The sequence below is a fragment of the Acinonyx jubatus genome, chromosome D1 (assembly GCF_027475565.1).
Source record: "Acinonyx jubatus isolate Ajub_Pintada_27869175 chromosome D1, VMU_Ajub_asm_v1.0, whole genome shotgun sequence".
In the NCBI taxonomy this organism is placed as follows: domain Eukaryota; kingdom Metazoa; phylum Chordata; class Mammalia; order Carnivora; family Felidae; genus Acinonyx; species Acinonyx jubatus.
This window is the reverse complement of record NC_069390.1, coordinates 37,187,184-37,214,765: the sequence shown is the minus strand read 5'-3', so window position 1 is coordinate 37,214,765 and position 27,582 is coordinate 37,187,184. Positions and strand designations below refer to the sequence as shown.

The following is a 27,582-nucleotide window of genomic DNA, read 5'->3' as shown; positions in this document are numbered from 1 at the left end:
TTAACCATGACCTTCACCAAAATATTTTCTAGGCCTCTTTACTCATCTGAAAAAGGTAATTCTCAGTTCCAAAATGTCAATAGAAAGGGGAAAAGAAAGAACAGCATAAACATGAAGAAAGGTCAAGTCTTCCCTGGTCATCTCCTCCTTATTCTTAAATCACTGCATCCCTGCCCCAAACTCAGTCACTACCTCCTGAGCACCGTCAAGGCCTTCAGCTCAGACCACTGCTTCACCCTCAGTACACTGTCATTCATCTGTTCCCCCATCTTAGACAGTAATTGACCTCATCTCCCAACGTTGGGGAGCTGGCGGTTGGAAGGGTCTCAACAACACAGAACCAGTTCAGAGGAGCCTGTGAAGAGTGGGACCGTTCACTCTGCTCAAGGCACTAAGGGACACTTAGAGGCAGGGCTCAACGTAATATGGGTGAGTTCTCTGAGAGCAGCGAGATTTTAGTGCAGTATGCCATCACTCTATACTCACTACACCCCTGGGTGGTGGGTGCTGTGTTCTTATTTTTAAGACGAGGCACCTAAAGCTTATAGAAACTCGCCCAATGCCATTCAACTTTTAAGAGGCATTGCTTGAATTCGAACTCAGGCCAAAAATGTATGAGTTGTCCCCAGATTTGTTAGAGAGAGATCCGGTTCGGCGCCCAGGAGGGAGGCCCGGTCAGGAGAAAAGCTGAGACCCCCGCGGCAGGTGGCAGAGGCAGGAGGGGGAGGCTGCAGGAACCTCGGAGACACGCCCACGCGCCGGCCTTAAAGCAGGGGTCGCCTTAAGGAAGGGGGGCTTTTTCTCACCCGACAAAAAATAACTCCCCAACTGGGAGGGGGTTCCGTCCGGGTGCCACCCGCGGAAGGCGGAAGGCTACGCAGATGGACGAGGACCAGGCCGCTCGGCGGAGATCAGAGGAGGAGGGTTTGGAGAGAGGGGAGGAGACAGCGAGGGAAGGCCAGCCGTCTCCGGCTTGGGACAGCCGGGTGGAATGGGACCAGCAAGACCTGTTGATGGGGCTGAGCGGCCGGGAGAGCCGGGAGGCGGCGGGCCCCGAGGAGGCGGCGGAGCCGGAGCCGGAGTCGGGGGTACCGGGCGGCCGGAGGGGAGAGGGGCGGGCGGGCTGGGAGCCCGCCGGGCCAGGGGGCGGGGAAAGGGCGGCCCCCGAGGGAGGGGTGGCGGCGGGTCTGGAGGGCGGGAGGGGCGGAGAGGGGCGGGGAGAGCAGGACCAGACCGACGGGGAGGGGCGGGCCGGGGAGAGCAGGAGTAGAAGCGAGGCTCGGCAGCAGGCGGGGAGCCAGGGCGCCCCGGGGTCCGGCACGCTCCGGGGAGGGTACTGGGAGGGCTCCCGGGAGCGCCACCGGGAGAGGAAGGTGAAGCGCAGGGCCAAGGGCACGAAGCAGGTCGAGAGTAAGTACCGGCCGGAGAAGAAGCCCGACCTCCCGCAGGAGCGGAGGCAGGCGGAGACCCAGAAGAACGTGGTCTTGAAGGGGGAGACGAGCGAAGCCTGCCCCTGCTGGTTGTCGGAGCAGCGACGACGGCCGCCCACCATCCAAATCAGCCTCTCCCCCAAACCTCGCCGCCAGTCGCAGTGGTCCTCGCTCTGCCACACCTCGGTCAGTGTCATTAACGAGCTGGCGCAGATGGGCGACCCAGACGTCCTGGAAATGGTGCAGGAGGAAGGTAGGAGCCGGCGGACTCGGTGGCGCGGGGGGAGGGCGGCCCCGGGCGCGGGGACCCCGGGGGACGTTGGCGGCCCTGCGGCCTGGATCCCGGGGACGTTCTCGGGGTGGCGTGCTCTGCGCGAGACAGGGGCTGCAAGATGAACAGCCCCTGCCCCGGCGGGTGGCTGGGTGACGGCGCACTGTGTTTCCTCTGCTACTCGCGCGAGCCGGGGACCTGTGTCCTGTGACCCCTGCGGTTCTGAGGCCGCCCTCCTCGCTCCTGTGTGCGCCGCCGAGCGGTTAACTAATGCAGGGAGCGAGGCGAGCGCGCTGGCCACGTGCGCTGAGGCGCCCCGGCCTCGGACTCCCACGGAGAGCCGCAGCTTGGGGTGCGTGACGGCGGTGCCATGGGTGGGGGAGCTGGCCCCTGAGTCCCTCTGCCTCTCTCCATTTGCCGATTACTGGCCAAGCTTTGAGATCCCTGTTAATTATGCGAGCGCCAGGCTCTAAGATCGATCAGCTTGGGATTCTGGTGCACCTGGGAACGCTGCTGTTTCACCAGTTTTCATGCAATCTTTAGTTCCGTGGAGAAATGTCTGTTCATTGTTTGCCAAGGCCGTTGCACAGACCTATGTTCTGTGGGTCTGTTTTGGTACCCACATGTTCCTGAGAATGCACGTATGTTTCTGGGACTATCTCCAGGACTCTCAGCGATACCCAGTTCCCTCCGCGACACTCTGTTTTCATGTCTTGTGTGGTATTAGATTTAAACATGGCAACAGTGTTTTTAGGCGATAAAAGGTCAAAGTAGTCTTATGATCCAGTCTTGAGAGGCGCTAGGAAATGCAACGCGTTACTGCATCCTCCTCTCTCTTCTAAACAGCTTTATTGAGGTACACTTTAGATACCATGTCACCCGTTTAAAGTGTGCAATTCAGTGCCTTTTAGTGTATTTACAGAGTTTTGCAATCATCACCACGATGTAATTTTCATCACCATAAAATAGAAACCTTAGCAGTCACACCCCCATTGCCTACCCTTAGCTCTAGGCAGTTACTAATTTATTTACTCTGCAGATGTACCTATTCTGGAAACTTCCTGTAAACTGACTCCTACAATATGTGGTCTTTGGTAACTGTCTTCTTTCTCTTATCGTAACGTTTTTGAAGTTCATCCGTGTTGTAATTCGCATGCTTCCTTTTTATTGCCACCTAATACTCCATTGTTAAAGATAAACCACATTTCATCCAGTCATCAATTGGTGGACATAAGGGTTGTTGCCAGTTTTCACTGCCACGAATAATGCTGCTTTGAACATCCATGTACAGATTTTTGTATGAACGGCTTTTCGTTTTTCTTGGGTATATCCCTAGGAATGGAATTACATGATCATATGGCAGCTTTATATTAAACACTTTTGAGAAACTGCCAAACTGTTTTCCAAGTGTCTGTGGCATTTTATATCGCAATCAACAATATGTAAATATTGCAGTGTCTCTACATCCTCGCTAACATTTGTTATTGTCTATCTTTTTTATTTATAGCCATCTAGTGGTTGGAAGTGGTATCTGTGTGGTTTTGACTTGCATTTTCCCAGTGATTTCCCAATCAAATATCTTTCCCACGGCTTATTGGCCATTCATATATCTTCTTTGGTGAAATACACATTTAAGTCCTTTGCTCATTTTAAAAGTTAAATCATTTGTCTTATTATTGCATTGTAAGAGTTCTTTACATATTCTGTATATATGATTTGCAAATATTTTCTCCCATTCTATGAGTTGTCTTTCCCTGTTCTTGATGGTGTCACTTAAAGCAATTCCCCCTTTCTTAAAAAACAATTGAAGGTAGAAGGAAATATGACTATTGAAAACTTTAAACTTTGCCTAATGGCTCTGCTAAATGATACAGTGAATTTATTTGTTAGTGAAAATGAGTGGTTCAGTGTACAAAGTGAAATGACTTTTAGGTGTCTAAAATTAAAAGCCCTTTTCTATACTTAATGGTTTCCTCCGTTGCCGAGAATTACTTTTCAGTTGTAATTTCAATAATCTGAAGGTCTTAATAGATTTTTTTCCACTTGAAACATTCAGTAATTCTTTATAATCAGTCCTTCTAAAGTAGAGTTATGAGAAGGTACAGAAATAGTATTTCTCATTGAGGGAAGAGTGGAAGGAAAAATGTGGAGTATGTAACTTTCTGTGCATAATGAAGAAAAAAAATCTACCAGTGCGGCATTACAGACATTGACCGTTATTCTTTTTCAGATATTAGAAGTGTGATCTAATTTAGCCGCCGGATAATTCTGCTTACTAGAATGTATAGTTAAATTAGTATAACTTCAGCCGTGAGGTCAGATTGCAGCTTGAGTCCATCTAAGGAAGATTAAAAAAATTTTTTTTAATGTTTATTTATTTTTGACAGAGAGAGAGAGAGACAGACAGAGCATGGGTGGGGGAGGGGCAGAGAGAGAGAGGGAGACACACAATCCGAAGTAGGCTCCAGGCTCTGAGGTGTCAGCACAGAGCCCGATGTGGGGCTTGAACCCACAGACTGTGAGATCATGACCTGGGCCGAAGTCGGACAGTCAACCGACTGAGCCACCCAGGTGCCCCTATCTCAGGAAGATTTTAGAACTTTTCCCAAACTAATTTGTTTTCCCTTTACCTGGCAAAGACCTTTGTAACTTGTCTATATTCCCTCTTACTGTGATTGAAGCTTTGCCTCTGTTTTGGGCCTAGGTAGCAGAAAGGAGGTTGATATGGAACACCATGTATCTGATGGATGAGGGTGATGACCACATCCAGCCCAAGTTCCCGTTCCTGATTTGTTCATAGATCCAGCATCCAAACAGGGGAGGAGCGGGGTACTGGTGAGAGTAAAGCCTGAGGCTACTCAGAGGACTCTTAGTTTTCTAAATGTTTTTTCAATATGTCAGTTGTTTTGCTGTGTTGGTTTTACTGACCATTACTGAGACCTGTGTTATTACTGTAGTTGTATGAAAAGTGCATTAAAATGACAGTGTATTTTTAAAATATAATGTATTGTCAAATTGGCTTACATACAACACCCAATGCTCATCTCAACAGGTGCCCTCCTCCATGCCCATCACCCATTTTCCCCTCTTCCCCTCCCCCATCCACCCTCAGTTTGTTCTCTGTATTTAAGAGTCTCTTGTGGTTTGTCTCCTCCCTCTCTGTTCGTAACTAGTTTCCCTCCCCCAGCCCCCACGGTCTTCTGTTAAGCTTCTCAAGATCCACAATATGAGTGAAAACATATGATATCTGTCCTCTGACTGACTTATTTCACTCAGCATAATACCTTCCAGTTCCATTCATGTTGCTACCAATGGCAGGATTTCATTCTTTCTCATTGCCAAGTAGTATTCCATTGTATATATATACCACATCTTTATCCATTTGTCAGTTGATGGACATTTAGGCCCTTTCCATAATTTGGCTATTGTTGAAAGTGCTGCTATAAACATTAGGGTACATGTGCCCCTATGAATCAGCACTCCTGTATCCCTTGGGTAAATGCCTAGTAGTGCTATTGCTGGGTCATAGGGTAGTTCTATTTTTAATTTTTTGAGGAACCTCCATACTGTTTTCCAGAGTGGGTGTACCAGTTTGCATTCCAACCAACAGTGCAAGAGGGTTCCCGTTTCTCCACATCCTCTCCAGCATCCATAGTCTCCTGATTTGTTCATTTTAGCCACTCTGACCGGTGTGAGGTGGTATCTCATTGTGGCTTTGATTTGTATTTCCCTGATGATGAGTGACGTTGAGCATCTTTTCTCGTGTCTATTAGCCATCTGGATGTCTTCTTTGGAAAAGTGTCTATTCATGTCTTCTGGAGGGGGTATTTTTAACATCGGCAATCCAAGGGGTTTTCAGAAGCCATTCTAAATATCCTAAATATATGTTTCTTCCTGGAGTTTAATGATACAGTTACAAAAACTGAAGTGTTGGTTGAAGGAGGCTGAAAATGACTGGGTTCCACAGCATCCATTTTTAGGAGCTACTTTCAATTTCGTGTTTTAAAATATAAATGGATTTCTTTGAGTAAATTTACTGATACAGGTAAGCCTGGATCTTGCTTATTAATGTATTTCCTAAATCGTCTTTGAAGAGTAAGTAGGAGAAAGTTAAATGGCTGAGTTATATGTGATGAGATTTTTTTTCCCAGAGAGAGAATGCTAACATTTTACCTTTTAGATGTAATAGTTAACAAGGTATTCCTAGGATTTGTTAGGTTTTCTCAATTTATTTTCTTCAATATTGAACACATAAGCAATCTTCTCCAGTTAGCTCTTTTCCCACTATCTAGTGATTTTTAAAAGGAAATTGTAAAGGCAAAGTGTAGCAGAATATTTAAATAATTATGTAAACAAACACTGCTAGTAAAATATCAGTGCTGAAGTTGAACTGTTGACTGGTTGACATTGTAAGGAAGTCTTGATTTGAAGTATTCATTCTTAGGCTGATCTATGACTCATTCAGCATGAGAAATGACACTTTAAGGGGTTAGCATTGGAAAAGTCACTTTTACAGTTGAAAGAAAAGTGTCTTGAATCTTTACAACTGCATTAAGCATTGTATTTAACTAAACCACCCTTCCTTTGGGAATGTGGGTATTTATTTGATTGCATGTATTTTATTTTATGCTGCTGGAAGGGGTGTAAACTGAGAAGATCATCTGGTAAATACAAGAGCTATTTTTGGGCTCAGGGTTTGTTGGAGTATATATTCTTAGCAACTTGCTTTCAGTTGAAAACTCAAAGCTCAGTCTTTGGGCTGGCTTTACTTTTAGCTCGCATTTTATGATCTCCATAGCAATCAGTATTAAACCCTTCCTATCTCTGGTTTCTAGTGCACAGAAAGAGTATAGTCATTTCCATGGGGCTTAGAGGATGCTGGAGGAATGACAAGAAGCCGTTAAAGTTGTTGGCTTCAAATCTTGCCTCCTCAGATACGTTTCTGTTTTGACAGAGGTTTGGTGATTATGTGTAGCGATGCCAGCCTCATACTCTGTGACCGAGTGTGACAGTTTGTCTATATCTCTGACATGTGCAAGCATCTGATTGTGCACGTGTGTGTCAGAGAGATAGAGAGAGCTAGTGAGCACTATGTGTGAAGGGGAGCATAGTGTGTGAGGAAATACATCTATTTTTTCTAAATCTTTCTGCTTTTCAGAAAGGGATAGAATTTACAAAGTGTGTCCCACCCTGGTGCTCCGCAGTGGGGGTGGGGAGGGAGGGCCCTTGCCCTCTCCTGAAGGGTGATATTCTTGGGCTGGGGACCCAGAGAGGGCTTCATTATTCAGGATGGTATGAAAGCAGGATGCTAACGTAGGAGGCTGATGAGGAGGTTTCTGGTCAACATTGAAAGGAAGGTGTCAGAAGTGATACAGTGTGAAAAAGAAACAGTAGTTAGCCAAGGAAGAAAACAGTTGTTAGTTCTAGGGAAAGGAGGCAGCAAGTTGAAAGGGAAGAGGGTAAGAAAGAACTAGTAGGGATAGGAGATAATATGGAGGAACTATTTTTTCCCTTTTCCACATTCTCAAATAAACACACTGCATCAAACTCCGATAGCAATTTGCAAATGTTCTTTCAGTGCTACATGTTCTTTAAGCTACATGCAGGAAAAATAATTAGGGGAAGGAAGGGTTAGTGCTTACAGTTTTTCCAAAACCAGAATTATAAAATATTCTATAATCCTAGCTTGAGGCGTTCACATCTTCACCCCGTACTTGGAACAGTTCTTCAGCATAATGACTGTTTTTGTTCTCAAGAAAATAAAAGCCTCCCCTAAGTCAGCGTTCAAGTACCATACATTGAGAGAGAAAGCGTGTATTCCTTAGAATCCTGTCCTTTATGTACTCATTATAAGACTTTGCAAGATTGGTTTTCTTCACATTCAACATTCCAATGAGATGGTTGCAACATTGTGCAGTTTTGAGTTGTAAATGTAGACAGTATTCCTGGGTAAAACACTTTGATGATGGTACTGGACCATGTTTTATATTTTTCAAGTAATTTTTACTTCTATTTATAGTCTTTTAGATGAGAAAGCCTGCACTCAGAAAAGTTGAGTAATATAGCTATTAGCCATAGTTTTGCTTTGCTTAAGATGACTATTAACTTTCTTTTAACAATTCTTTTTTTTAATTTTTTAACATTTATTTATCTTTGAGAGAGAGAGAAAGGGAAAGAGAGACATAGTGCAAACAGAGAGAGAGGGAGACACAGACTCCAAAGCAGGTACCAGGCTCTGAGCTGTCAGCACAGTCTGACGTGGGGCTCGAACTCATGAACTGCAAGATCATGACCTGAGCCAAAGTCAGACACTTAACCAGCTGAGCCATCCAGGCGCCCCACTATTCCAGTTTTTAATCGCAGATCCTGCAACAAAAAGATCTGAATACAAAATAAATTCTTTCATCTTTATTCTGACACTTTCAAATTTATCTCAAAGAATTTACGTTTAAAAAAATTCTAAAGTTTATTTATTTATTTTAAGAAAGAGAGAGAAAGAGAGAGAGAGAAAGAGAGAGAGAATGAGCAGGAGAAAGGCAGAAAGAGAGAGAATCCCAAGCAGGCTCTGCACTGTCAGTGTGGAGCCTGATGCAGGGCTCCAACTCCTGAACCATGAGATCATAATCCAAGCCGAAAACAAGAGCCTGATCCTTAACCAACTGAGCCCTCCCAGGTGCCCCTCAAAGAATTTAAGTTTTGAAAATTAACAATAGAATATATCCTAACAACAATATCATCAAAAATAACTAACATTGACTGACCTCAGTGCTGCATGAAGCATTTACATGAATTGTCTCATTGAAATGCTTGCACAAACCTGATGACATAGACATCAATGCCATTTATATGACACTTGAAAGCTTTCAATTTATGTCTTATTCTCCAGTTGCAAGGAAGGCTGGGAAATGTGTTTTTGTTTTTGTTTTGTTTTGGTTTTGTTTTGTGTTTTGGTTTTTTGCTGGAGCACATCACTTCACCTAATTAGGGTTTTGTTAGTAAAGAAGAAGGAGGAGAAAGGATACTTGAGGACAGCCAGTGGCAGCCTCTCCTGTATTTGCCCACCATTAGTAATCCTACCTATTTTTTTACATAGGATCTTCCCAAACTGCTCAAGCCTAGGAGAGTTCTCACTCAGTCTTTGTCCCTCTACTTGCACATCTGAAATTTGACAGCAGTTTATTTCAAATGTTTACGCAGATATCAGTAATCCATGGACATTCCTTCACACGCACTGCCCCCACTGCAGTCCAGACAGCCAGATCTCCCTTGTGGTTCACTGCCACAGCCTCCTAATGTCTCTTTGCTCCATTCCCTCTTCCTTTCTCTCTTCTTTGGTTCCTATTTTTTTTCTAATGTTTATTTATTTTTGAGAGAGACAGAGAGAGAGAGAGAGAGAGAGACAGAGAGAGAGACAGAGAGCGCCAGGAAGGGCGAGAAAGAGGGAAACAGAGGATCCGAAGCAGGCTGTGTTCATTGAGCTCAGAGCCTGACACTGGGCTTGAACCCATGAACTGTGAGATCCTTTGTTGCTGAAATCAAGAGTTGGACACTTAACCTGCTGAGCCAACCAGGCATCCCCCTCCCTGCCCCCCACCACTTCCCTTTTAGCTCATTCTTCACTGAGGGACCAGTGCTTTTCATAAAATGTAAATGTAAACCTGACTTAAAAGCTTTTTTGTGGCTTGCTGTTTCATTTAGGAAAGAAAAAACAAAAACAAAAACAGGTATACAAAGTCTTCCACAAACTATCCCCTGCTCCATCCCTCTCCAACATCATGTCATGTCACTCTGCCATTTACCTTCTCATCTCTAGCTTGGCTTTCATTTCTTTGAACACCTCAAAACTGTTCCTGTCTTACAGCCTTTGTGTATTCTCACATGGATTGAGTGCCCTCAACTTTCAGATCTCAGTATATGTATTACTTGCCTCAGAGAGATTTTCTGATTTCTTCATACCTAAACTTCCCCACCCCCAGCTCTGTTTATAGCATTTATCTCAAGCTTTGGTCTGCTTCCACTACAGTACTGCAAACTTCTTAATAATAGAGAATCAATAAATGTTAACCATTATCACATTATTATCATTGTTATATTATTAATGATCAATATCAAGAACTGCAAAAGGTCTGAGATTTTACTGTACTTGGTAGTTAACAGAATATCCTTTTACAGTTTCATGGATACTGGTAGAAGACATAAGATATAGATCAAAGACAAAGGACAGTGTATTACTCACAGCATTAACAGTAGCCAGCCAGAGTGGCAGTATTTGTGCCCGTTTCTTGAACCCAAGTTGCCACAACTCAATGCAAAGAGGGCCAGATAATACCTGTGTGTGTGGTGGGTTGCAATACAGGAGAGCAATCTGAACTTAAGGAACTTGAGTCTTTTATATTGGTCAGCAATTATGCCTTCCATTTGCTCTGGAGGAAGACATTACTCTGATATTCCTAGACTGTGTGCAAACCTGCCCTTTGCTACAGAAGGAGACTCGAGATCTTCCAAGGGTGTTCACACAACCAAGATCCTTGAAAAGACTTGCAGTCAGTGTCTCACTTGCAAGATGTACAGAAACGTGAGAGACCAAAGGAGAATTATCTCCAAACAGTAACTACCTTTAAGTATCGATTCCTAAGTAACATATTTTGGTTTTTCATAATTAACTTTATGTAAGTGAAGTATTAAAGTTTCTTCTTGTTTTTGTTTTGTTTTTGGTAAATAATATTCTTTGGAGATTTATCCATATTTTTGCATGTAATTGAAATTCATTTAACTTTGTTGCTAAGTATAATATGTGGTATTATTATACTACATTGTATGTATCCATTTTACTGTTTGTGGGTATTTGAGATGATTTCGGTTTCCTGGTTATTCCCAGCAATACTTTTATGAACACTCTTGTACATCCCCAGAATGCATGTATTTCTATTGTTTATATGTAAGGTGGTACTTCTCAAACTTTTTTTTTTTTTTATCTCAGGACTTCTCTATACTTTAAACAATTATTAAGAACCTCAAATAACTTTTATTTATATGAGTTACGGCTATTGTTATTTACCAAGGATATCCACTTTTACCCCTTCTATTAAAAATAATACTGGGAGTTCTAGCCAAACTACTTGGGCCAGAAAAAGAAATAAAAGGCATCCCCATTGGAAAACAAGAATTAAATATCTTTATTAACAGATGATATGATCTTTTATGTAGGAAAACCTAAAAAGTCCAGTAAAAAAAGCCTTTAGAATCTATAAATGCATTCATTAAAGTAGAATACAAAAACCAGTTGCATTTTTGCACACTAACAATGAACACTCTGAAAGGAAATTGAGAAAACAATTCTATTTATAGAATAAGAGACATATCTAGAAAAAGGTTGCTATGGCTAATGTCAAGCAAGTTACTGCCCGTGTTCTCTTCTAGGATTTTTATGGTTTCATGTCTCACATTTAGGTCTTTAATCTAGGAGTGCGCTTATTGTGATGAGGGCTGGGTGATGTATAGAACTGTTGGATTACTATATTGTACACCTGAAACTAATATAACACCATAGGTTAACTAACTGGAATTAAGATAAAACTTAAAAATAAAGAATAAGATATTTAAAAATTAGCCAAGGATGTGAAAGACTTGTACAAATAAAACTACAAAACATGGCTGAAAAAAAATAAAAAAACAACATTTAAATGAAAACATACCCCATGTTTATAGATTGGAAGACTTAATACTGTTAAGATCTCCATACTACCCAAAGTGATGTATAGATTCAATGCAGTCTCTATCAAAATTCTAATGATGTTTTTTGCAGAAATAGAAAAAACCCATCCTAAAATTCATATGAACTCTTGAGGGACTGCTGAATAGATGATCAATCTTAAAACAGAAGAACCAAGCTGAGGACTTACACTTCCTGATTTCAAAACTTATTACAAAGCTGCAGTAGTTGAAACCATGGAGTACTGGAATGGAGACAGACATATAAACCAACGGACTAGAAGAGAGAGTCCAGAAATAAACCTTCACATATATGGTCAAGTGACTTCTTTACAAGGGCACCAAGACCATTCAATGGGGGAAAGGACAGTCTTTTCAACAAATGGTGCTGGGAAATTTGGATACCCACATGCCAAAAGAATGAAATCGGACCCTTACCTACCACCATATACAAAAATTAACTCAAAATGGATCAAAGACCTAAATGTAAGACTGAAACTATCAACTTCTTAGACGAAAACACAGAGCAACAGGTTCATGATGTTAGATTTGGCAGTGGTTCCTTGGATATGACACCAAATACACATGTAAAACAATAAAAGTAGACAAAATGACCTCATGAATATTTAAAAATGTACATCAAAAGCAACATAAACAGAGTTAAAAGGCAAACCACAGAATGGGATAAAATGTTTCCAAATCATATATGTGATCCAGCATATTTAGAGAAGTCCCAAAACTCAACAATAAAAAAAAATCTGATTAAAAAATGGGCAAGGGACTTGGATAGACATTTCTCTAAGAAGATATAAAAATGACCAATAAGAAGCTGGAAAGATGTTCAACAACATAATCATTGGGTAAATGCAAGTCAAAACTAAAATGAGATACTACCTCAAACCCATTAAAATGGCTACCGTCAAAAACCCCAAACACCAAGAGTTGGTGAGGATGTGGAGTAATTGGAATCCTTGTGCACTGTTGGTGAGAGTGTGTAATGGTATAGCTGCTGTGGAAAACAATATGTCATTGCCTCAGAAAATTAAAAATAGAATTACCAGATGGTCCAGCAATTCCACTTTTAGGTATATACCCCAAATAGTTGAAAGGAGGGTCTTGAAGAGATATTTTTATAGCCATATTGATAGCAGCATAATTCACAATAGCTAAAATGAGAAAGGAACCCAAGTGTTCATTAACATATGAATGGATAAATCTAACGTGGTATACATGTACAATAGAATATTATGCAGCCTTAAAAAGTAGGACATATGGTACAATACTGATGAACCTTGAAGACATTATGCTATGTGAAGTAAGCCACTCACACAATGACAAACACTGTATGATTCCACTTATATGAGGTACATACAGGAGTCAAAAATTATAGAGACACAAAGTAGAATGGTGGTTGCCTCAGACTGGAGGAGAGGAGAATGAGGAGTTAATGAGTATTGTGCTTCAGCTTTATGAGACGTAAGAGTTCTGGAGATAGATGGTGGTGATGTTTGCTCAATATTATGACTGTATTTGATACCTTTCAACTGTGCACTTAAAAATGGTTAGGATGGTCAAGTTTATGTTATGTGTATTTTACCACAATAAAAAAAGTGGGGAAAGAACAGCAAAAAAGAAAGGAAGGAAGGAATAAAGAAAGAAAGGAAAAAAGAAAGGAAAAGAAAAAGCTATATGAATGGCAGGTTTATATTTTGTATATTTTCAGCATATGTTCTAACATTTCCTAAAATTACAATTACTGTGGATGGTCCTTTATTTCACTCCCACTGTGATTTTCTCCAAAGAAATGTTTTTATATGGGAAGTTTTTGACTGGAGAAATATTTCTCAGTGTTTTTCCATGTCGGAGGCAATGGAGAATAAGAATCTTCTATGTTTAACTTTTTGTAGTGTCAGAAACTTATTTGAAGATGTATTTTAGTCCAAATGACTCAACAGATAGCTATCACGGAGATGCTTGTGTGTGAGGAAAGTAATTTGGCCTATTTAGAACTGGTAGTGCCTGTTTGTTAGTGCTTTCCTTGCAGACAGTTTGGTTCAGTTCCAAGAAAACATGCTGACAGAATATTAAATCTCACACAGTGAGAACTAAGATGTAACCATGGATATCTCTCTTGGATGTCTTCCTCTCTGCAGTTTCATGGCTATGGATTAATAACTGCATTTGTCAGGGTTAATTTTATTTCTTAGTGGGGGAGATTATATCCTACACATCAGTATTTGCTTTTCCCCTACATCATAGACAGTTTTTGGTGTTGACTTCCACTGGCAGCTATTTTGAACAACTTAGCTCCAGGAAGGGCCTCTAAGACCTTCCCGTATTTTTTCTTTGAATTTTTGGTTTCATTTTAGAATTTCTATTTTCTCCTCATGCAGACTTTTAACCTGTTCTGATCAATTGGCCATTCTGACATGTTTTTTTTTTTTTCTTTCTTATTTAATTTAGAGAGAATATCCAATAGAGAAGCAGAATATATTTTCGGAATGAATGAGGTAAGTCAAATGTATATGTATTAGTTTCCTATAAGTCAGCACAAAAAATTGAGACAAGGTTAGGAATGTACTTTGTATGAATACTTAAGTCTTTGTACTTCAGTTATTTACTCATACTCTATTAACTTTATTTTGTCTTCTGATGTATTCATGTTTTTGGTAAAGAAAACAAATTCCAAGTTTCATGCAGATTTAATATTCTATCTTGCTAGGTATGATAAGGGGGCAAATAGAAGTATGAATTTGTTTTGAGGCTCCCTGTGAACAAACTCAGTTATGCTGAGTCTTGCTGTGCAAGAGAATAGTACTGGGCTCAAAACTTTGCTAGAGGATGATGCAGGGAGGATATGTGACAGTCTTTGATGTTACCATTACTAGTATGTGATGAGTACTTATTACTTCAAGTGACTCAACAAAATATATTAAATGAAATAACAAATAATAAAATTAAATACAACTTATAAAAATAAAAAAAATTCTCTTAACTAAAGGCCTTATATTTTAGATTTCTTGTATACAGAGAGTAAGCATTCTAAAGATATTTTGGATCAAATAATCTTTCTGGTAGGTCTCCAGGTGGCACAACACTAGTCACGGAGGTAGATTTCCTTGAATCAGGTTACAGGTGACCAGCCGGATAGAAAAAAATTCTTTAAAATTAGTTTTTTAGGAATGACTGAAATTCCCACCCTGGGAAACACAACCCACCAGAATAGGTTGGCCCGTCCTAGCTGGCTGGATAGACTGGCTGGGTAAGCTGGTTGCTTAAGATTCCCAGAAGCTCTTGGATTCCTTTAAAACCTGTGACCAAAATGCTGAGAGAAATAGACTCTGAGAACCAAGGGGGCAATGAAAATCATTTAGTCCAGTAATTTTTACAATGCAATTTGTAGACTGCCTGAATGACAATTACATGAAAAATTTCTTAAAAATGCAGACTCCTGGGCCCAACCTTACACACTTAATCGCATTGTTGGGGAATAAGGTTATGGAGTCATGATTTAAAAATAACACCCCAGGTGATTTTTATTGCTCCTAAAGTTTGAAAACCACTGTCATAAAGCAGAATCTCCACAACTAGAGTGATGTAATGTGGTACAGAGTATGTATTCATTAAATGAATAAGTGAATCAAGGTAACTGTGTAAAAAACAACGTGAAAAGTTAAAGTTTGTGTGTCTTTGGAGTAGACGAAAGAAAGTTATTGTATGAGATTGACTGATTCAGTTTAAATGATAAAACGTTGTCATTTTCATTTTGTTCACATCGACATAATAGTAATATACTCCTCACAGATCTCTATATGTATTGCTCAAGTTAACTTCAACTACGGTTCATATTCTTTGCTTCTCTATGTGTCTTTCATATTTATATATACTCTAAACTTCTGTAAGAGAAAAACAATTTCATCAAGTCATATTTGTTCTATTCCCTAACCCTTTGCACATTTTTTAAATGTTTATTTATTTTCGAGAGAGAGCAAGTGAGCAGGGGAGGGTCAGAGAGAGAGGGAGACACAGAATCCAAAGCAGGCTCCAGGCTCTGAGCTGTCAGCACAGAGCCCGATATGGGGCTCAAACTCATGAGCCGCGAGATTATGACCTGAGCTGAAACCGGACGCTTAACCAACTGAGCCACCTGGGAGTCCTTCCCTTTGCACATTTAAAAAGCAATGATATTGCTTCCATGCCTTCAACCTTGGATAGGTCTTCATTTGAAACAATTTTGCTTAAATTTTTAAGGCTTTACGTTTGGCTTGACACACTGAGAAATGTATTCAATTAACTTTAAGTTACAGTATTTTAGAAATACCATATGTTTTAATTTTTAGTTCTGATTCTATATAAACTTTACTTTTGTTGGAAAGCAACAAGTGAAAGGGGAATTGATTCAATTTTAGGAGAATTTATTTTTAAGAGAGAGAGAGAGAGAGAGACAGAGTGCAGGTGAGGGAGGGCAGAGAGAGAGGGAGACACAGAATCTGAAGCAGGACCCAGGCTCTGAACTGTCGGCACAGAGCCTGATGGCGGGGCTCAAGCTCACAAACTGCAAGATCATGACCTGAGCCTGAGTCAGAAGCTTAACTGACTGAGCCACCCAGGCGCCCAAAACTTTTTGAAGAAAAACATAGGAGAAAACCTTTGGAAAGTAGGTCTTAGTGAAGAGTTATTAGACATGACACAAAAGCATGATCCATAAAAGAAAAATTGATAAATTGGACTTTTTAAAATTTAAGAACTTTTGATCTATGAAAGATCCTGTTAAGAGGAGCAGACAAGCTATAGACCTGGAGAAAATATTTGCACATCCTATATCTGTGGCATTATAAAGAAACAGCAAGGGGAGCCTGGGTGGCTCAGTCAGCTGGACGTCCAACTTCAGCTCAGGTCATGATCTCACAGCTTGTGAGTTTGCGCCCCACGTTGGGCTCTGTGCCGACAGCTCAGAGCCTGTGTCCTGCTTTGGATTCTGTGTCTCCCTCTCTCTCTGCCCGCCTTCCCTCCTCCCCCCCCCCCCCCCATTCATGCTCTGTCTCTCTCTCCTTCAAAAATAAATGAACATTAAAAGAAATTAAAAAAATAAACAGCAAAACCCAGTTATTTTTCAAAACTATGTCGATAGTACTTTATATCTCCTGTTTTCAGAACTGGTCTGCCCAACATCACCTGGGTATAAATGAGATGCTGTTTGTGATTTTCCAAGAGCCAGGTAAATGAATTCTCAGTCTAGACATGAGTTTCAGGTCATTTTTGCTGGCTACTGCCTCTCCAGGCCACCCTGCTCTACCAATCACTAGAGACTGTTGAGAAGTGATGGGGAATGGTCTCAGGAGCACGTGCTGTCGTATGCAATCTGTCGTGGAACATGAGGATTTAAAATCCACCATATGCCAAGGGAGGCATCGCTATTGCTTTAATTACAGGTGTTTTGTGTGTCTTTATATCCATGCATGGCTTTTCTCTTGGGTTGTAAGTACAGATCCTTAGAAATTCTGGTGTTGCATTTCCTAAAGTATTCACTTTAATAATTCCAAACAAATGCTGAAAGGCCTAAAATAGCCAATTGATTCTACCTTTCATGTGGTCCTGTTCAGGGCTCCGTATCCTTAAAACAGTGGTGTACCTTGTTATTTCTCTGTATGTAGTAGTTCTTAACCATTTCTTGCATCTCAGATTTTTTTTTTTTATGATTTGATAAAACTACCTCCAAAAGTTTCATTCTCTCTCAGGCTGTCTCTCTCCATACACACACACACACACATGCACACACACATGCAAGCACACGTGAGCATGAACACACATGCACATGTATACACATATATACCCACAGTTTTGCATTCACTTTCAAATGTTTTGTAAGTCCTCTGAATTGCAGGTTTAGTATTTGTATATTGAGAACCTAGGATTTTTGTTGTTGAAAGTTATATGCTCCCCACTTGCATTATTATTAATGGCATTATATCTTCCCCATGGTACTGTTAGCAGTCCCTGAGCAGCAGAGAGACCAGCTTTCTCATCAGTGAAGAACCAGCGGTAAGCATCAATAGATACTATACTTTCTTGCATGGACACAAATGGGGTATTATTTGTAGTCAAAGATGGAGATGCTCTGTTTCCCAGGTTACAGTTATTTTTCAGGTCCTCATATATGAAATTTGAGGGTCAATTACTTTGGAAAAAAAACAGTTTCTTATGGGGAAAAAAAGTAACATAAGACATATTAATGAGAATGACAAAGCATGGCCATTTGCTTGCATTTTAATTTCTCAGTCTTACAAGTGAGGAAAAATGAAGGGTCTGAGAGGCTTAATGACTTGATTAAAATTATCCATATGTTTAAGAGGCAGATCCTGGGCTAGAACTTGAGTTTCTGAATTCTAGTTCAGTATTCTCTCTTCATACCTCATTTCTTTTACCTGTAAGTACATGCCTAAGAATAATCATGAAGTATAGTGTATTTAAAAATCAAATTTGAATATCAACTAAGAGGTCAGTAAAGGGATTTAAAATTTTTCACTAATTTCTTAGTAAAAAAAAAAGATGCTGTTTGGGAACGTGGGAAAATAGAGTTATATTCTTACGCTGACAATTTTAACATAGGTGATATTTTGCTTTTTGCTAGCATACTGATCTTTAATCTTTCAGAATGAAGGTTGTGGGCTGACCAATTGAAATAATTGAACCTTTGTTAGGTTTTCTTTTTTTTGATCATGTGAAACATATGATGCAAAGTTTAAAACATTAAAAGGTGTCCTTTACTTTTCCGTGTGTGTGTGTGTGTGTGTGTGTGTGTGTGTGTGGTGTGTATAAAGATACATGTGTAAATTTATATTCCTCCTGCTTGTTTACACTAAAGGCATCATACTATATGTACTGGTCTGTTCCTTGGTTTTCAGGATTTAAAACCATAACCCAGAGTTCATGCGATATTGTACATAGATTTTATTCCTATTCATTTGTATGTTGCATAATATTATATTCTGGGTGTTTAGCATGGTGTATTCATTCAGTCCCTTTATTGATGTATATTTGAGTTGTTTTTAATCTTTTGTTATTACAAATATTGTTATCATATATACCTAGGGAATCAGTCTAACAATATTTTGGCCAGTGCTATCTTTATAGCTAGGATTTCGGTATTAAAGAATAAATACATATGTTATTTTGCCATAGATAGCTAAATTCCCCTCTGTTTTGCATTTCTAACAAGTGTAGGAGAATACCTATTTGCCTACAGCCTCATCAACAGCATGTTGTCTTGAGTTTAAATTTTTGCCCATCTGATAGTAAGATAGCTAGTTAGTTTTTTTTTTTTTTTGGAGATGTTTACATATTTATTGTTATCCCCTTGCCTGAGATATGAGTTGCAAATACTTTCCCAATTATGTCATATGCTAGTAATTAAAATTTGAGATTCCAAATGATTTTAAAGTGATTTATGATATTTCTTTTTTTATGATGACATTGTCTTTGGTTAAGCAATAAGTTGTTAAAATTAAACAGTAAGCTTCTTTATTAAATAAACTTTTTATTTTAGCACTGCAAGGTGCTCTCAGCTCATTTTATACTTTCCCTGCATCAGTCCTGGAATCAACTATTTCTCCAGGGAAATTTTTCTTTTCATGTCACAGATATGTCACAAAAGAACAATTTGTTTCAATCAGGGTCCTATTGGCCATTTTCAGAGTAGGATAGTTTGGGGAAAGCTTAATGAAAAACTTATAAATATGGGGTGCTGAAGAATCCTGCTATGTATACATCTAGTAACCATCAGTCTGTTGTCATCTATAGAACTGAGGGAATAGAAAGAGAGCATCATGTACTGAAGACCTTGAGAGGCTCAATGACCTTCAGTGGAGGGATACAGCCTTCCTGAATCTGGCCTCCAGAAGGAAGTCACTCACTCTCTTCCTTCTCTCTAATCATATTTGGGAAACTAGAGGTCTGGGGAGCTCTTTCATATCTATACCAGCCATCCTCACAAGAAAAAGCCAGGTAGAGAGCTAAAGAGAGCATCTGCTGGGATGAACCAAAAATATCCAGCAGAGTACATGTTTTCTTTTACACTATTAATGATTCTATAAATATAGAAGAATTAACATAATTTTACATTTTACTTGAAATAAAGTAGTCAACAGTGGATTTGGTTGAGTGGCTAGCTAAGAGGCTAGCTGAATTGCTAGAAGATACTAGAAGGACCCTAAAGCCATTAAATAGGAAAATTCAGAAATTCAGAAAAATTGGAAAAGCCATACCTAATAAAACTTGTCCCAAAGCAAATACCATCTGTGCTTGGGGGTATAATTTAATAAGTATTCAGAGTTTAATGAGGGATGGATGGAATTAGAAAGTCACAGTAGGGGCATGCTTTAGAAATAGTATACATGCCATTCACAGGTTCTGAAGGGGTCTGGGTCTTTAACCTCAGGAATGATATTACAGATATTTAACAACTTATATGGCACAGAAGCTACCTTTGAATAAATGGACCAGAACCAGTCAGTATAAATATGGTATAATATTTATAATTAGTCAATGTATATATTTAGATATGGTTACTCCAGGGCTCAGACATTTAATTTGCTATCCTGGCTTTAAATACCATTGATACACTGTAAACTCTCAAATTTAAGTTTCTCAATAGACATCTCTCCTGAACTTAAGACTGAAATATCCAAGTGCTTTCCCGTCATATGCACTTGGATATCAAAAGATGTCTCAAGATTACTGTGTCTGAAATGTAATTTTTTTCTTTCTCATAAAAAAAATCTCCCTGGTGAAGTGTTTCATATTCCAGCTCCACACAGTCCAACCTTCTAGTTGTTCAAGCCAAACACTTTTTAAAAAATTATCTTAAATTTTTATACATTACATACAATGAAACGCACTATTTTAAGTGTATGGTTTGGTGAGTTTTAACAAATCACAACAGTCAAGATACAGATTTCTATTACCTGCTGTTTCACCTCTGTTCTGGGCAACCAATGATTTGTTTTTTATTTGTTTCTAAAGTAGTATGTGAATGGAATCAGACTCTATAGGCTATTTTGTGTCTGGCTTCTTTTGTTTAGCATAATGTTGCTGAGATGCATCCAGAGCTTAAATGATACTGATATATTGAATCTTGTTGAATATATCTGTAGTTTTTTTCTTTGATTTATTTTGTTTTATTGCTAAATAGTATTCCAATGTATGGATATGCCAAAATTTGTTTATCGATTCACCTGTTGATGGATATTTATGTTGTTCTCTGATTGGGGACAATTATAAGTAAAGCTGTTATGAACATACACGTAAGACATAATATAGTTTGAATAGATGTATATTTTAATTAATCTTGGTTAATTTGCTAAGAGTAAAATTTCTGGATCATATGAAAGCGTATGTATAACCTTATATGAGACGGCTGAACTATTTTGGAGAGTGGTTCTACCATTTTTCTTTCCTACCAGTAATGTATGAGAGTTCTACTTCTCTCTACCCTCACTGGAACCCTCTCCACCCTCAAATTTAGTAATCTAATGGAAGGTAGTGGTATCTTGTGATTTCAATTCTCATTTCCCTGATAAATGATGACGTTACACATCCTTTCTTGGGCTTGTTGGCCATTCATATATCTTCTTCTGTAAACTATCTGTTCAAATCTTTGTGTATTTTTAAAAGTCAAGGTCTGAATGTGAGACCCTTGTCAGCTGTTTTCATTGCAAATATTTTCTCCCAGTCTGTGACTTTACTTTTCATTTACTTAAAAATATCTTAACATATTTTAAATTCTATTATGTTTGGTAAAAACTTCCAAGGTTTTTCTCAGAAAAACCCCCCAAAACTAAAAGCAAAACTAAAAACAAAGAAAATGACTAAATGAGAGTGAACAGTGACATTATTTATCCCATTACTGTAGAAGGGAGTGTCTACTCCTTGGTGAAACTGACTGAGAAATTCAGACATTGAAATTTTGATTTTTTCCTGGCCATGTAAGACTGTCATCTTTTGTCATTTTTCCTAGTGTTCTCATAAATTGGATTCTCTTTCTATGTGCAAATATCCATTTCCTTAAATTTTTTGCTGCATAACTAGTTGTTTCTCTGTGATTTCTATGTGCCTGGTCTTCAAGGAACAGTCTTAAAGCTTGGTGTTTCACTGTACATCCTTAAGGTCCACTGCAGGTATTTACAGATATTTCTGTGTCTGATTAATCCATCTGCTACTTTAAACTAGAAAAATAGGAAAGTTTTACATGGCTGTTTTTGTTTATTTTGAAGCTATAGTTTAAACATAGGAATATGTAGACCACAGAGGCTGGGAGTATGAAACGCACTCCAAGCAATCTTATCCAGATGTGGTTACGTATAACTGGGGATTTTCCAAATTAACTTCCATTTACTAAATTGAAACTTACATCTAGAACATTAAAATGCAATAGAAGCTCAACATTCATTGAAGATTGAGACAAACATATTTTTCAAGAAGGAGTATTTTACCAGTGTCTTAAGAAATTGCTGGTAGTTGACTTTTATTGCTTTTATTATTTTATGGTTGCTGGCTTCAAGGTTGCACAGCACTTACTAGCCAGCCTTTTGTGTACTTAGCCAGTTGTATGTCTTTAGTACCTTTTGCTGATAATTAACAGGATCTACCTGATAACATTAAAGATATGAGTACACAGTATTTGGCACAAAGAAATCAAGATATGCTAGCTACTGTTTAATTGCCGTGGTTCTGTTTAAATTTAGGACTTCTGTAGGGTCCACTCAGTAAGTTTTACAGTTTGTAGATTGAGTATCTACATCCTTAACATCGAGGTTGTTAATGTAGTTTTTAATGTGAAATTGAAGTCTCGAGCAACTGGACTTTTTCTTGCTTAGAAATTCACAGCATTGAATGGTTTGTGGTATTACAACTCCATGAATTATATTGATTTTAATTCTCTTACAATATATATTCTAGAAATGTCTATGATATTGGATTCCCCCCCCCCCCCCCTGCTGTCTCACCAATGATCTAGTAGCTGAGATGGGAGCTGGAGCCAGCAATCTCAGAAGTGCTGCCCTCTCTAGCACACTAAGTAGTGTGCATATTGGTCAGTGGCTGGTCTGTTGATGGTATTCAAAAATGGCCAAGGAGGAGTACGAGAAGAAGGAAATACATAAAGAGGACTACAGATGTGTGATACAAATTATGTATAATGAGAGGAAGATGCTATTGACACCCCCTACTATGTGGCATAATAATATAGGTGATCAACTCTCTTCCTAGAGAAAGGACTCTAAAGTGTCTTCTTACAAATAATTAAAAAAAAATTTTAATGTTATTTAGTTTTGACAGAGAGACAGAGTATGAGCGGGGGAGGGGCAGAGAGAGAGGGAGACACAGAATCTGAAGCAGGCTCCAGGCTCTGAGCTGTCAACACAGAGCCTGACACGGGGCTCGAACTCACAGACCGTGAGATCATGACCTGAGCCGAAGTCGGATGCTCAACTGACTGAACCACCCAGGTGCCCCAAAATTAGTTTACACTTAATGAATTGAAATTACATGGAGAAAACTGTTTTTACGAAAAGTTTATAATATATGAAAATTTATTTTAATATTGTAGTATTATGAAAAAGGCAAGAAAATGTCTATTAAAATTAATGATTTACTATACTAAAAAATTCAGTCAGTGCTTAGAGAAAACCAGAAATAAATACACCAAATAGTTACTAAGATAACAAGGAAATAGCAATGATTATAAAAATACCTATTCATTACTTTCAGCGTTGCCCACATTTTATTTATGTTTATTTATTTATTTATTTATTTATTTATTTATTTATTTATGTTATTTTTTGTAATTTATTTTGAGAGAGAGAGAGAGAGAGAGTGCAAGAAGGGGCAAAGACAGTGAGAGAGAGAATCCCAAGCAGCCTCTGCACAATTAGTACCGAACCCAATGCGGGGCTTGAACTCATGAACTGTGAGACCATGACCTGAGCTAAAACTGAGTTGGCTGCTTAATTGACTGAGCCACCCAGGCACCCCAGGTGTTATCCATATTTTAATAAAAAGCAAACAATTTAGCACGTGATGGAAATATTTAATAAAGCTATTCTATAATTTTAGTCGGTAGAATGTTAATTTTATCTTTTTGTAATCAATCCTTTGGTGGTTTATTGATCTTTTAACATGTTTAAAATCAAGTTTAAAAAATATTAAATATTGAGTCAGTATGTTTCACAACCAGCTGCTGGTATTGATCCCATTGGTTTTTTTGTTTTTCAAATATTTTTTTAAAGTTTATTTATCGAGGAGGGGGAGGGACAGAGAAGAGAGAGACGATCAGTTCTGCATATTGTCAGCACAGAGCCCAACGCAGGGCTCGGACTCACAAACTGGGAAATCATGACCTGAGCTGAAACCAAGAGTCAGACACTTAACCAACTGAGCCACCCAGGCACCCTGATCCCATTGGCTTTTATATCATGAAGATATCATATGATTTTGGAAAGCTGCAAACTAACTTGATATTAGATGTATTGATTACAGAAGGCTTTTTAGCACTCATCTAAGTAACTTTTTAACCCTGCACTCTTAATAGCTCTTGAATATATGGTATCTAGTTAATTCATGACCCTATGGCCAACTTATTCTTTAGGCACAGTAAGCACAGTGCCTTCTAGGACCCAGGATACTTTTTGAAGCCCATGGAAATGTTTTAATTTTAATTTCTTTTAAAATCAAAATTAAAGAAACAAAAAAAAAAAACCAACCCATAAGTATAATCGTGTGTGTGTGTATGAATATATATATTCATTTATTTCTTTTTAAATTGATAAAAACAATTTAATGGAGAAAGGAGCACACAGAAAGCAAATAGGCCAGACAGAACCCATGAAAGTCATAATGTGGACCTTCTTGGCCCCTTAGTGTATAACTCTTTCCTTTCCCTTCATGATTCTGTAATGAACTGAGGAAAAACATCTGAGAATAACAGTAACTTGTGGACCTCATGAAAGATTCCAAGAAAATCAAAGTGCTAAGATGAAAAATTTCAGCCCAGGAGAAAAATACAGTGTAAAATACACTTTATGCAGTGACCAACATCCATCTTGTGTCTGTTTGCTCTAAGCAACAGCAGTATTAACTCGTCTATGCAGAGTAGGTTCTCAGGTTATGGAGCAGGGATTTTTCATCCAGTAGTCACCACTGCTTAGGGCTCTAGCTTATTTTATGAAAACAACAGGTTCAGCAAAACTTTCCATGACAGGAACTAAAACTTTTTTTTTTTTCAACGTTTATTTATTTTTGGGACAGAGAGAGACAGAGCATGAACGGGGGAGGGGCAGAGAGAGAGGGAGACACAGAATCGGAAACAGGCTCCAGGCTCTGAGCCATCAGCCCAGAGCTTGACGCGGGGCTCGAACTCACGGACCGCGAGATCGTGACCTGGCTGAAGTCGGACGCTTAACCGACTGCGCCACCCAGGCGCCCCAGGAACTAAAACTTTTAATTGATAATTTTATTAGGTTATTTATCATTTCATTATAGTATAAAATACACACAGTACTTGCCTTTTTGTGGCATTATTTGGTTTTCTTTAAAATATTATTGATTTTCCCAGATGTTTTTTGGTACTTGCCTTGGGTGTCTTAAAAATAATGGTCACCGTAACTGAAGATTGAAGACAGCTTAGCATTTAACTGAATGAGCTCCCCTTTCCTTCCCCCAGTATTTTGGGAGGCTGTGAAATATTGTCTGCTATTAGGTGAACCTTCTATACCATACAGTATAATTGTAGTAATTTTAGTAGTAATTTTCTTCTCCTGATGTATATGGGCATACTTAACTGATTACATATTTTACTTTACATTTCCCTTTTTCTCATGTTTTCCTTCATTATTTTTTTTCTCTCTCCTTTCTTCCTTAATTCAGTTCCACTTAACGTTACGGTATAAAGAACTTAGGGAAATTTACTTTGATGTCTCTTTTATTCCCCTTTCCTTTATTCTTCATTGTTTTCTTCCTATATTCGTTCTTCTTTCCTTCTTGCCAGCTTCTCCCACCCTGCAACTGTAAATATCACACACACACACACACACACACACACACACACACACACACCTGAGTAATCATACTGAAGATTTGTGTCTTTGTGTGTCTGTTTTTTGGAAATCTTTTCTTTACTCTGGCAGGATTTGCTAACTTTCTGTTGATTGTTTCACAGTCTGCAAAGCGATACAATTTGTTCCTGAAGCGACGTCTTTTGGTAAAAAAGCGCTGAATGCTGCTGCTTATGCTTTGGATGGCTGCAGTAGTAGCCCCAGTCCTTTTTATTCCAGTGTATACTATTGATTTGTGGGGACTTTGTCACTGATTCCCAGTCTCCAGGCAATTGAGATTTTAGAATGGTGATTCTTAATTCTGTTTGGATCTGATTAAAGCTGTAGATGCTCTTTCTAAAAAATGTATATGTGTGTCTATCTATATACATATAATTTATATATATTATATATATTTGCTGTGTATAGATATATATTACATATATGTAATGTATATATTTGATATATAATATATTTTTTATATTTGCATATAAACACACATATATATTACATACATATACACACATATACAGACAATTTACCTACTTTAGAATTTATGAACTCCTAGTGGGAATCCTGGACTAGGAACCTCAGAATAACTACCTCATTCAAAGAAAATCCACCCAGATGTTCACCCATTATACACTGGAATTTCTAAGAGCAAATCAAATATAAACACAGACACATACACACATGGCAAAATGTTATCTTTATGTCATGCCTTGAGCAAAACAAAAGAATGATGTTTTTTAATAGCCTTCAGTTATATGTAACAGAGTTATCAAGTTTTTCTCCCCTCATTTGCTTCAATCAGTTTTTTGTTAACAGTACTAAGACAGGTACGTCATGGTGATCTACAAGGTTGCCAGTGATTTCTCCATCTGTTTTAAAATGTTTGTTTATTTTTGAGAGGGAGAGAGAGCGGGGTAGGGGCGGAGAGGGTGGGGGAAAGAATTTAGGAAGTGGGCTCTGAGCTGACAGCAGAGAGCCTGATGTGGGGCTCAAACTCATGAACCATGAGATCATGACCTGAGCTGAAGTTGATACTTAACCGACTGAGCCACCCAGGCAAGCCAATTTCTCCATATTTTTAAGCAATTTACTCTTTATATTAGGACACAGCATAATGAGAGAAGTTTGGGTTTTCCTAGGTAGCATCTGGCTTTCAGAAGTATATATACCCATTTTGACTGAACACTGAGAAAACTAATTGTTTTGGGGGTTACTTTGTTTACTAAGAGTCAAATACTCTGCGTGTGATTTTTTGTTGACTTCAATGCGCATGACTTCTGTCATCAGAACTTCTCTTTGTGGACTTAGATTTAGTTTGCCCAAACAATAAAAACACTTGTAAATGTATATTGTTTTAAAAATAATCTCTCCCAGGGGCACCTGGGTGCCACAGTGGATGGAACATGCCACCCTTGATCTCTGGGCTGTGAGCCTACTTAAAAAACCATGCAAATTTTGGCTGTCACAGATTTTGCTTTGAGAGCAAAGGGATTATTAGGATTTTTACCTCTAATTTTTTGCTTTGATTATATTTAGTCTAATTAGTCTTTTATTTCCTGCCCCAAGTCCATGAGTTTTGGTGAATTTCACAAACTCTGTTAATATTATGATGATTTACAAGAGCTCAAATGACTTTTTTTTATTTTGTTTCCTTTTTCTTTTTGTAGTGAGTTGTAAATCAAGGGGTAACAGGAAAATAGTTTGAGTTTTCTCAGGTTCTTTTACTTTGTTTTAGGCAAAAGGAGATGATTATGCATCTTTTGGTTAGATGCAGAGAACTCAGACATAGTATTTGAACTACTATTTTCTATATTTACTGTCTAGACTCCCTGGATGTGTTTTGTTTTTTTGCTCATTTTCCCACTCATTTCTTTCTGTGCATTAGGAGCTACTTCTTCCTGAAACATATCAGCTATGCCTTCACGTAGATAAAATACAGTTCTATTTTTCATAGAACACACTTCAAACGAGATTTTTGTCTTATTATACATGACTATTGTACATCCATTCTTTTTTAGGGGAAGTCTCCCTGGCTTGAGTTGGGTGAAAAACAGCATAGAATACCATAACA

General features: G+C 38.8%; 1 protein-coding gene across 5 annotated transcripts in view; it reads left to right on the top strand.

Moving 5' to 3' along the window:
- The first annotated feature begins 866 nt into the window (after positions 1-866).
- The window catches only part of ANO5 (anoctamin 5), an 88,479-nt gene continuing 61,763 nt past the window's right edge, over positions 867-27,582 (top strand). For 2 of the 5 annotated variants that reach the window (XR_008290425.1, XM_027072985.2), the window contains exons 1-4: positions 867-1,683; positions 13,876-13,922; positions 17,404-17,454; positions 25,625-25,666. Coding sequence is in view for 4 of the 5 variants with exons in the window: in XM_027072985.2 (XP_026928786.2) it covers positions 882-1,683; positions 13,876-13,922; positions 17,404-17,454; positions 25,625-25,666 (942 nt within the window). In the remaining variant the exon portion in view is untranslated. The remainder of the gene's footprint in view (positions 1,684-13,875; positions 13,923-17,403; positions 17,455-25,624; positions 25,667-27,582) is intronic. The other 3 variants (XM_027072986.2, XM_053203377.1, XM_053203376.1) reach the window with 3 other exon arrangements.